At 42.8% G+C, this 11,949-nt stretch overlaps 1 protein-coding gene across 1 annotated transcript in view; it reads right to left on the bottom strand.

Annotated features, from left to right (window-relative positions):
- The window catches only part of SKIL (SKI like proto-oncogene), a 26,646-nt gene extending 15,128 nt beyond the window's left edge, over window positions 1-11,518 (bottom strand). Inside the window, exon 1 of the mRNA XM_023516019.1 lies at window positions 10,490-11,518. Within this exon, the coding sequence (XP_023371787.1) occupies window positions 10,490-11,242 (753 nt within the window). The 5' untranslated portion in view covers window positions 11,243-11,518. The remainder of the gene's footprint in view (window positions 1-10,489) is intronic.
- Window positions 11,519-11,949: the final 431 nt, after the last annotated feature.

The raw sequence follows: 11,949 nt of genomic DNA, 5'->3' as shown, positions 1-11,949 counted from the left end.
ACCCAGGGGGACAGCTTGAAGTCTGTCTCAAAAAAAAAATTAAATTTAATTTTAAAATATATATATTATTCATCAAAAAAAGAGAAGCAGATCACCTATTAGCCTCAGAACCTTAACACATTAAAGATCTTTTATCATCAACATTCCCCATCATCTACTACTACAAAATTAATAGATGGAAATTTCAGACTTTCTTTTTTTTTTTTTGAGACAGAGTCTTAACTTTGTCACCCTGGGTCGAGTGCTGCAACATCACAGCTCACAGCAACCTCTAACTCCTGGGCTCAGGCGATTCTCTTGTCTCAGCCTCCCAAGTAGCTGAAACTACAGGCGCCCGCAACAAAGCCCAGCTCAGGCTGGTCTTGAACCCGTGAGCTCAGGCAATCCACCCGCCTCGGCCTTCCAAAATGCTAGGATTACAGGTGTGAGCCACCATGCCTGGCCAGAAATTTCTGACTTGTAATTTCATTCCAGAAATAAATTCCAGAAGTTATTTCTCTTAAGTCATAAAACTCTAAATAATTTCTATAAAAGCAAAATGTAAACAATCTTAAAATAGACAGCAAATAGGTTTATTTAAGTAAAAACTGACCACGCACATAATCCTAGCACTTTGGGAGGCCAAGAAAGTAAGATGGCTTGAGGCCAGGAGTTCCAGACTAGCCTTAGAAACACACCAAAACCTGCATCTCCACAAAACATAAAAAAATTAGCCAGGCTTGGTGGTTACTTGGGAGGCTACGGCAAGAACAGCTCTTGAGTGCAGAAGATCGCAGCTGCAGCGAACTAGGAGGACTTCACTGCACTCCAGCCCACGCAAAAGACAGAGACCTTGTCTCAAATAGATAAATAGAAATAAGTAAAATTAACAAATGTTTTATGGCCAAGCACGGTGGCTCACGCCTATAATCCTTGCACTCTTGAGAAGCTTGAGCTCAGGAATTCAAGACCAGCCTAAGCAAGAGCGAGACCCTGTCTCTATTAAAAACAGAAAATATATTGGCTCGGCGCCTGTGGCTCAAGTGGCTAAGGCGCCAGCCTCATACACCTAAGGTGGCGGATTCGAATCCAGCCGGGCCCACCAAATAACAATGACAACTGCAACCAAAAAATATGCAGGTGCTATGGCAGGCACCTATGGTCCTGGAGGCTGAGGCAGGAGACTTGCTTGAGCCCACGAGTTGAAGGTTGCTGTGAGCTGTGATGCCACAGTACTCTATTCAGGGGGATAGACTGAGGCTCTGTCTCAAAAATAAAATAAAATAAAATAAAAAATATAGCTGAGAGTTGTGGCGGGTTCCTGTAGTCCCACCTACTCAGGAGGGTGAGGCAAGAGGATCACTTTGAGCCCAAGAGTTTGAGGTTGCTGTGAGCTATGATAATGCTGCTGCACTCTACCCAGAAAGATAGAATGAGACTCTGTCTCAAAAAAATAAATAAAATAAAAAAGAACAATTAAAAAAAAGAAATGCTTTATGAAAGCTTCCCTCAATTTCTATACCTTGGTATGGTTATTTTGCACACACAACCCTTTGACAATAAAAACCACTGTATTGGCTCAGCGCCTGTGGCTCAAGCGGCTAAGGCGCCAGCCACATACACCTAAGGTGGCGGGTTCAAATCCCCAGCCTGGCCCACTAAACAACAATGATGGCTGCAACCAAAAAATGGCCAGGCGTTGTGGCGGGCGCCTGTAGTCCCAGCTACTTGGGAGGCTAAGGCAGGAGACTCGCTTGAGCCCAGGAGTTGGAGGCTGCTGTGAGCGTGATGCCAGGGCACTCTACCCAGGGGGACAGCTTGAGGCTCCGTCTCAAAAAAAAAAAAAAAACCACTGTATTTTTGTGAGACAACACTTATAAGTGCCACAATAAAAAGTAACCTCGAGAGCTTGATATTTCCAAAAGAATTTTTCAGTTTCCACTTTCTAAATGCCAAAGCAATTCTACCCACCCAGCACTATTCATATATAAATATTCCGACGTGTACTTTAAAAAAAACTTTAAGAGCTGTAGACTGAGTTTCAACAATAAGCTTTGCTTTCAGGTGACATTCCCATTTTCAGGCACAGCTCCAGACTAATACAACCATCTTTAATTAAAGCCCCACAACATACACTAAGGAACTAAAGAAATCAAGACAATTTCCTAAAACACTGGATCTCCAAGATCCCAACAGAGACCAGAACTGAGCCTTTTTAAAATACACAGAAAACTATCTCTTAAGACAGAATTTTAACAGCAGTATAAATGATAAAGATTAAATTTAAATTTCTGCATTCATTCGCAAGAAAAGAGTCAACAGGTTGGCAGATGCAACAGTCTATCTTCCTACTGCCCGTTTCCACAAGAAGTAAAACACAGAGCCTGTCAAACACACATCACATTCCCTGGCTCTGACCCACACGAGCGGGGCAACCAACCTCGCCAGCACGCGGCCACCTTCAAGGCGCAAAGCGCAGTTCTTGGGCCAGAGTCTTGTCACTGTATAGACCATAAGGGATTACAGAAGGACACGGACTACAGGCTGCCCAGGACTCTTCCTACAAGAAACAGGACCCCAGGCACAGTATCTGATTCCCTCACCACTCCTCCCTGTGAGTCTCACGTCATTGTAACCACTGGAGTTAATCACACAGACCAGACAGAACACTTGCTCTAACTCAACAAAGACTCGGGTCAGAGCGCGGCCACACTCACTACCTACCACATAAAGCCACCTAGGGTTGGAATTGTTCAAAAATGTTCACAGGGAAAACACAGGCTCAAGTTCGTATAACACGACCAACTATTAATTTAAATCTTTCCTGGAAACAAAATCACATGGCGCTGGTAGGGTCTCATCCCTTCTCAACTTGAAGAAAATGCAACTGATAAAAACCCCTTTTATTGTCTTGACACCCATAGCACAGTGGTTACGGCACCAGCCACATACACCAAAGTTGGCGGGTATGAACCTGGCCCAGGCCAGCTAAAAGACTATAAAAGCCCTAAAATTATTTACCAAAATGTTCTTCAGTAAGTTTCTTAAGCTTTTTTATTCCTTCTCCCTGTAAAAGAAACTTACTTTTAATGCTATCTGAAATCTCAAAATAGGCTCAGTGCCTGTGGCTCAAGTGGCTAAGGCGCCAGCCACATACACCTGAGCTGGCGGGTTCAAATCCAGCCCGGACCCACCAAACAATGACAGTGCAACCAAAAAATAGCCAGGCGTTGTGGCCAGTGCCTGTAGTCCCAGCTACTTGGGAGGCAGAGGCAGGAGACTCGCTTGAGCCCAGGAGTTGGAGGTTGCTGTGAGCTGTGATGCCACGGCACTCTACCCAGGGGGACAGCTTGAGGCTCTGTCTCAAAAAAAAGAAACCTCAAAACAAATTTAGCATCACAAACAAAAATGAATGCTTTGTTTTAAAACTAAATCTCTCTGAGAACCAGTGGTGACTTCATAGGGCTACTGGGGTTTATCACTCACCCACACTTCATTAGATGTCTACTGCTCTGTAGGTTCAGACACTACAGGATGAAACCTGCCCTAGGAGCCTCCACCCAGCCTGACATCCACATTTCTGTGACCTGTCCCAAGTGTGGAAGTTATGAAATCAAAGTGAGTCTTAAGCTCGGCATCCATAGCTCAGTGATTAGGGCGCCAGCCACGTACACCAGGGCTGGTGGGTTTGAACCTAGCCTGGGCCTGCTGAACAATCAATCAACAACAACAAAAAAAAATAGCCAGGCATTGTGGTGGGTGCCTCAGGAGGCTGAGGCAGGAGGATCGCTCAAGCCCAAGAGTTTGAGGTTGCTGTGAGCTATGACGCCATGGCAGTATGCAGAGCAAGACTCTGTCTCAATAAAAATAAATTTTAAAAATCTTAAACTTCATATCTTTTCTATTCATTCCTCTGTCTAATATGACAAATTACAGGGGCAGCGCCTATGGCTCAGTGGGTAGGGCGCCAGCCTCATATACTGAGAGTGGTGGGTTTGAACCCGGCCCCGGGCAAACTGCAACAACAAAAAAATAGCCGGGTGTTATGGTGGGCGCCTGTAGTCCCAGCTACTCGGGAGGCTAAGCCCAGGAGTTGGAGGTTGCTATGAGCTGTGACACCACAACACTCTACCAAGGGCAACAAAGTGAGACTATGTCTCTAAAAAGAAAAAGAAAAAGAAAAAATATGACAAATTACGTACTTAGTGATTGATGCAAACTACACTTTTTAAAAAGATGTGTGCTGAATTATATATTCTTTTGTTTCAAATCCCAGTAGAATAAAATTATGTATTGTGGACAAAATACAGGTTCACACTATTCCTGAAGTGATTCCCATTCTGGTTCTACCTCTTTACTTGGGCTAAGTTGAGACTGGCCTCCATAATCACCTTCCACAATTCCTATGTCCATGTCTCCCACTGGCACACACAACACAGAAGAGTGTCTGGCTCACTACACTGATCAGGCCTACGTGGAAAAGACAGCAGCTCTTTTTCTTTTGCTTCTAAAGTTCCCAATTTTTTTCCTATTTCTCAAACCAAAAGGATAAATTTCTAACTTTATCATAAGCTTTTAGAAGCAATGCTAACAATTCCTTTTTTGGTGTGGAGATGGGGTCTTGTAACATTCCCCAAGCTAGACTTGAATAGGATTTGAAGTCCTCCTTCAAAAGGGGACTCCTGGGCTCAAGCAATCCTGCCTCAGCCCCCCAGGTAGCTAGGACTACAGGGCACCATCTGCCTGGACTTCATTTTTTAATGGTGAAAATGAATATAGGTTCTATAATTTCTAAACCATAGGGGGCACTATTACCAAAGCCATTCTGAAGATTTCTACCAAAATTGCAGGGATAGGGAGAGTCCACAAATCCTATTACTAACAGAACGAGCTCCAAGCATCCATCATTCTGAATTCCTGACAAATGCATGGTAAAGGGGAAGCCGCCTGAAACACACTGAAAACCTCGATGTGACCTCAAGCGAGGACCCACACGGGCACTGTGCCTTTTGGGTGCAAGTTCAAGGCAATGACATCACTCTGAAAACGTCTTTCTAAAACAAACCTGTCACGCTCTTTCTTTCTGTACTTCACTTCAGCAAGTAAACGCACGGAGACCGTTATTAATTTTAGAAAGTTATACAAAAGAATGCATACTGATCACTTCTATGAGCACAAACACTTCATTGACTCTGATTTTATTCCCACTTCATCGAAACCATTGCTCATCACAAAACAGACTAAGCCACTGCGATGAGAACGCTGCAGTGGGACCATCTCCTGCCCCAGCACCAACTGCATCTGCAGCTGCTCCTTCTCCTGGACCAGTCTCCTCAGTTCACTGAGTCGTGCTGAGAAGTGCACTTCCCAACAGCAGTTCAGTGTCGTGCAGGAGGGGACAGGTTTCTGTGCTGTTACCATTCCAGTGTCCTCCGCAGAAATGAAGACATGGAAACGAAACGCAGAACTCCCTGACGGTGACACAGTTAACATGCTTTCAGGGGAAGAGTTTTTAAAAGTTGGTATCTCTAGGTCATCTATTGTACCACAGATAATCTATGGAGCATTTTTCCCCCATGAGTAAAACGTGTATTATTTTACTCACCCTAGAACAGTCCAGTCGGAGGGTCAGAAATCTAAATATTAACACATACATCAGTACTAAGAAGGGTGTATGTCATCTCAACTTAGAGCAGATTGTGGCTGACAAGCTGTAACAGTGAAGAGTCACCTGTAATACCTCATCAATGCACTGTAAGGGCCTCTCCTGATGTGCCTGAAAGAAATCTTAGGTAAATATCAGCCTTCAAATTGTATTTACAAATGGTTAATTTGCTTAACAACCTTTTTCCCAAAGAAATACAGTATTTGATAAAATCAAAATTAGATCAAATTTATTTTATTTTACTTTATTTTTAATTTAAGTTTGACCTAATTCTGGTTTTGTCAAATAGCCACTGAAAATATGAAAGAGAATCAGGAATATGATATGCTTATGACTATTTACACCATTAAATACAATAACCATTTTCCCAATAAAAAACTCCCATCACAAAGTCTGAAAGCACCATTCTACAAAGCAACCTCGGAAGATCTAAAATCAAGTTTATTTCTTGTGGTGACCTCCGTAAAAAAAAAAAAAGAATTCAAAATATGCCTTTAGTTTCTACAAAGAAATTCAGTTTTTCACTTAGACCTCTAACTTTATACAATTTATTATTTCTCTCAGCTAAATATAGGTCCTAACCACAAAAATCAAACGTTCAAATGTAACTATTAGCTATCCAAATAAGAATATTGATCGATAGTCAGATGTAGTTCTATCCTTTGCAAATAAGTTGTTGATCAATAGTAATATATACATCTATCCTTTAAAATGATTAAGTTGCTACATTTCAAACAACTATCTGTTGAATTTCAGGTTTTTTATTTTTAATCAAAAAGCAATACTTTATCTATAGAAACTATATAGAAATGTCAAATTTGTTACTATTCACACTAAACATAAGGTCCCTCATACAACAAGTTAATATATTGTGTTTAGTACAATCTCTAAAGAAAAAAAAAAAGCATAGTTTGGCTTTTTAAAATGAGCTCCCTTAGAGACTTGGCTTGTCTGACAACCCACTCACTGCCTCACAGAAGATGAAAAATGTCCCCAGTCAGGTGGTGCCTGTGGCTCAAAGGAATAGGGCACAGGCCCCATAGGACCCATATACCAGAGGTGGCAGGTTCAACCCCGGCCCCGGCCAAAAACTGCCAAAAAAAAAAATGCCCCCAGTCCAGTACTGCCTCCTTGTCCCCTTCTCAGTTAATACCTTAGTCTACACACGCAAGTTAAAGCGTGTTTAGGAACCATCACGCATCCCTCATCAGAAATACCTGGGCTAAGGAGTTGGAGGTTGCTGTGAGCTGTGATGCCACAACACTTTACCCAGGGGGAGAGCTTGAGTCTCTGTCTCAAAAAAAAGAAATACCTGGGCTAGATGTGGTGCAAGTTGCAGATGTTTTTCAGATGTAGGAATTTCTGCATTCTATACCGGTTGAACATCCCATATCCCAAAACTGAAAATCTGAAATACTCCAAAGAGCATCTCGTTAGACCACAACTTCAGCACTCAAAAAAATTTCAGATTTTAGAGCATTTAATATTTTGCATTTGGGATGTCCAACCTGAACTAAAATAAACTAATAAGTTGATGTTTCTCAAAATTCAGCATATACCACATTTAGTGAAAATTACTAGACTTCAGGCTTGGTGCCTATAGCTCAGCAGCTAGGGTGCCTGCCACATACACCAGTGTTGGTGGTTTCCAACCCCGCCCAGGCCTGCCAAACAATGACAACTACAACAAAAAAACAGCAGGGCGGTGTGGCAGGCACCTATAGTCCTAGCTACTTGGGAGACTAAAACAAGAGAATCGCCTAAGCCAAAGAGTTTGAGGTTGCTGTGAGCTGTGATGTCACGCCACGGCACTCTACCACAACATAGTAAGACCCTGTCCAAAAAAAAAAAAACAACATTACTAGACTTCAGAAGTCAGAAGGCCTGAATTCAACTCCTGATTCTACCAGCTGCTAGTTAGACAACCAAAAGCATCTGAGCCCCCAAGAGGGTAGCACCATTCTACTTCACCCTCTTACACACCTTCAGAAAGAACTGTAGCTCACTATGTTTTGAGGAGTAAATATCTGAAATGTGCAATGGCAAATATAATACAACCCATTCAAGTATGTATTAAACATGAACAAAAAAAAACCTTAGAAGTTGATAAAAATTTTCCTATACTCTCTTAAATTTCCTTAATTCATGTAAAATTAGAAGCAATGCCAAAATATACCACAAACTCTAAAGTAGATACTGCAAAAACAGAACAAAAGAAAGAAAAAACTCACAGCTTCCCAAATAAAAAACTTTTCAAAATTAACAAATTCTCTACATCCCAGATGAAGAATGGTTTCAGGCCCGGCACAGAGGCTCACACTTACAATCCCAGCACCCTGGGAGGTCTAGGTTAGTGGATCATCCGAGCAAGCAGGAGACCAGCCTGAGCAAGGTAAGACCCCATACCTACTAAAAGTAGGAAACTTAGCCAAGTGTTGTGGTGGGCACCTGTAGGCCCAGCTACTCAGGAGGGTGAGGCAAGAGAGTCCCTTGAGCCCACGAGTCTGAGGATGCTGTGAGCTATGACACCAAGGCACCCTACCCAGGGTGACAGAGTGAGACTCTGTCTCAAAAAAAAACAACAAAAAAAAGTTTCAATTTCAACCAAACCTTAGCCTACTCAGTTTCAGTTAATTCAACCATTATCTTTTTTCTAACCTTTATCATGGTTCTCAGAGTTTTCTCACATAAACAGAGCAGGAATATTCAGCAAAGCAGTTTATCTCAAAAATGCTACGTCAGAGTAACGTAGATTGGAGCAACAGTACTTGGCAAAAAATGTGGCCACTGAGAGACACACAAGAGCTGAGCCCCTAACGAGCACGGGGGCGTGACACCACATTAGCAAAGGAGGCAGGGTCCGTTTTGAGAATACAGATGACCTCTGAACATAAAGCTCACAGTAAGTGCAGCAGAAAGCACCTCAAGTCAATCCTCATTTAATGTCAGCCACGACTGTGCCTGCAGAACACAAGCTTATTTCACCACCAGCAGCAAGGAGTCTCCAAGTCCACGTGGAAGCAGGGAGGGGGGAACTGCTTTAAATGAGAATCTAATTATCTCCATTGGACTTCAAAGGCAAACCACTGTCTTCAAACTAGTGTTAACTAAATTTCCCTCAAAACCTTGATAAAGTACCATAATAAAGCACAGGATACCAAATCTTAATCAAAGCTTCAACTTTGCTGTGAATAACTGTCCATCATTTAACATGCATCATTAATTTCTTCCATAAAAAATAAAGGGCAGCGGTATTTCAAGAAATCAAAACTAAATGGGAAAATTAAAACTTCCTAAATGAAACATAACCAACCTTTGCTTTTAAGAATTACATAAAATTATGCATCTAAAACTGTCCAAAAACAAAGCTTGCCACATTTTAAACAAAGTGTTAGTAGTATTAGGTACAGTTATACATCAACTTTAATCAAGTACAAAAACATGTAAAATAACCATAGCAACAAGCTGAGTATTTAATAACCCAAATCTTGTCCATCAGCTAGGGCAAAGTCTTCAAGTGAAGGTGTTAGTTTAGCCTGCCATACAAGGCAGTGGGGAAAAGGTGTAAGTTTAGGATATCTTTGCTAAGTCTTTATATTAATTTTCATTAGTCCATTAAAATAAACTTTTTTATTCTAGCTCTACTCACAATTTTTAAAAATTATTCCTTTCTTTTAAAAAAAATCTTGTGGCTCGGCGCCTATAGCTCAACGGGCTAAGGCGCCAGCCACGTACACCTAAGGTGGCGGGTTCGAATCCCCAGCCCGGACCCGCCAAACAACAATGACGGCTGCAACCAAAAAAATAGCCGGGCGTTGTGGCGGGCGCCTGTGGTCCCAGCTACTTGGGAGGCGGAGGCAGGAGACTCGCTTGAGCCCAGGAGTGGGAGGTTGCTGTGAGCTGTAATGCCACGGCACTCTGCCCAGGGGGACAGCTTGAGGCTCTGTCTCAAAAAAAAAATAAAATAAAATAAAATAAAATAAATCTTGTTGGCTCAGCACCTGTAGCTCAAGCAGCTAAGGTGCCAGCCACATACACCAGAGCTGGCAGGTTCGAATCCAGCCCAGGCTTGACAAACAACAACTACAACCGAAAAATAGCCGAGCATTGTGGTAGGCACCTATAGTCCCAGCAACTTGGGAGGCTGAGGCAAGAGAATTGCTTAAGCCCACGAGCTGGAGGTTACTGTGAGCTGTAGCACTCTATCTACCCAGGGTGACAGCTTCAGGCTCTGTCTCAAAAAACTTAAAATTTAAAAATCTGGCTTACTAGAATCACAAATTCTTCAGATAAATGCCATTGCCACTTGTTTCAAACACTGATCAAGCGTGAACCTCCAAGCACAGAGAACGCACCAACATCACAGGGGTGCCTTAGACAAGTGCTGTCTGGAGCCCATCACAAGAATTGTTTTGACTGGACCGTGTAACACTTGTAGATGGCGATAATACCAAAGTGCAAACTACCCTGAGTCACAGAAAAACAGCAGATTTAGTCATCAGGAAGCAGACAGAGGACTGACCTGAGAGGGCAGGCCCGCTCCTCCACTCCCCGGCTCCATCATGTGGGGAAAGCCACTTGATCCCTCCCGGCTGCCTCCTCTATCTGTAAAATGGGAGAGTCACCCTACTGCTCTCATCAGCTTGTTTGGAAAGTCAAATGAGCAAGCACACAGGAAAGCACTTTACAGCCTGAACAGCAATATCAACATATTGATCAGTATTTGTTATCTCACGGGAGGTAAGTTTCTTAACACAGGTTTAAGTTACACCTGAAACACAGACTTTTGCTGTCAAAGTAAATCACACCACTGCTCAAACTCACTGTCTACGAGAACAGACTTGCCTTGGATTGACTTCTCTTCCCATTTCTCATGCTAAATTTCTCCTTCATTTCTTCCAAAATTATCTTTAGTTTCTTTTCTTCAGGTGTCCCTAAGTATTTTTGGTTCACGTGAAGATAGCAATGCCATTTGGCTGATTCAAAGCCCCAGTGGCAAGTCCTCTTGTCAGGTGACCTGTGGGAATGCATCACGAAGGTCTGGGGCGCGAACATCCCGCAGCACTCCAGACACTGGATACACGGAGCATCGGGCTGAACATAAAACTGGGGTGCAAACAGACCCTGACATTTGCCCAGACACTCATGCTCCACTTCAAAGGCACTGCCAGTTTCCTTTAACTGGGCCAAGGAGTTTTTAGCAGGAAGTATGCTACCATTTTGAGGAAAAGTTCTTGGCCGCAATAAAGCGTTACATAATCTTTGTGCATCAGTTAAGGTGATCAGCCCACAGGATGGGGCGGTGAACGGGAGGATTCCCAGGACCTTCAGGATGTGGAGCTGGTCTGAAGTACATCTGGAACAGTATATGTACAGTTCATCACACACTGTGTTTATCTGCTGGAGTGTAAATTCTCGGAGAACAGAGTTTAAGACTTGGGGCAAACAGAGTCTCTTTTCTCCTCCAACTTGAAAACAAGAAATAGACTCCCCTTCCAGCACGGTCTGGGTGAGCTCTGTGGAGCTGTCGGGAGGGATGAGCAGAGGGCCAGGGAGAACCTGAGGGGAGGGCAGAGGCAGGAACACAGTGGGTGACATACTTTCTTGGGAATAGCGGGCAGAGAACGCCGCTGGTCCACCCAGGGAGCTCTGACTGCTCAGGTGGAACTATGCCAATGTGTGATTCAAACTGGGATTCAGACTGAAAGGCTCAGGCACAGAGGCACGGGCGCGCCTGCCGTGCTCCCCGGTGGGTTCCCCGGGACTCTGCGCACAGTCGTCCATGCGCTTCTCCTTAACCGCCGGCACCTTGCTGATCACTCTTCCATTTGCACGAATGTCTGTCATCATTCTCTTCGCTGGAGGGCTGCCATCATCTCCCATCCCGTTCAGTTTTTTATTTGAGCCCTGAACTAAGGAGAAATTAGTCTGTAGGTTTTCCATTGCTATGCTATTCTGTTAAATAATTAAGCCTGAGATTTGCATTTTTATTTAGTTGCTTATTTGAAGAGAAAAAAGCAACATATACAAATGCTTATGATACATACTCTCACAGAAAATCTAAATTTCCAGAGAAAGAGCTCTTTAAATTCTTCAGCAGAATTCACAACTTTGTTTTGGTTCTGTTTATAATCTAGTATAACTTCACTACAAATGCTATAAAATTTCTTCTTTTGCCTCTGAATAAATATAATTTTAAGCAGTACACCTCTGAGGAAGACTTTGTTTTCTTGAATTGCTTCAGCTATGAGTATTGAAACAAAGTTACTAATTCCTCAATTCAGATATTCAGGTGCAATGTAATG

The sequence above is a fragment of the Otolemur garnettii genome, unplaced genomic scaffold (assembly GCF_000181295.1).
Source record: "Otolemur garnettii isolate 467f Iridium unplaced genomic scaffold, OtoGar3 scaffold00084, whole genome shotgun sequence".
Lineage (NCBI taxonomy): Eukaryota > Metazoa > Chordata > Mammalia > Primates > Galagidae > Otolemur > Otolemur garnettii.
This window is presented reverse-complemented; position numbering and strand designations above follow the sequence as displayed.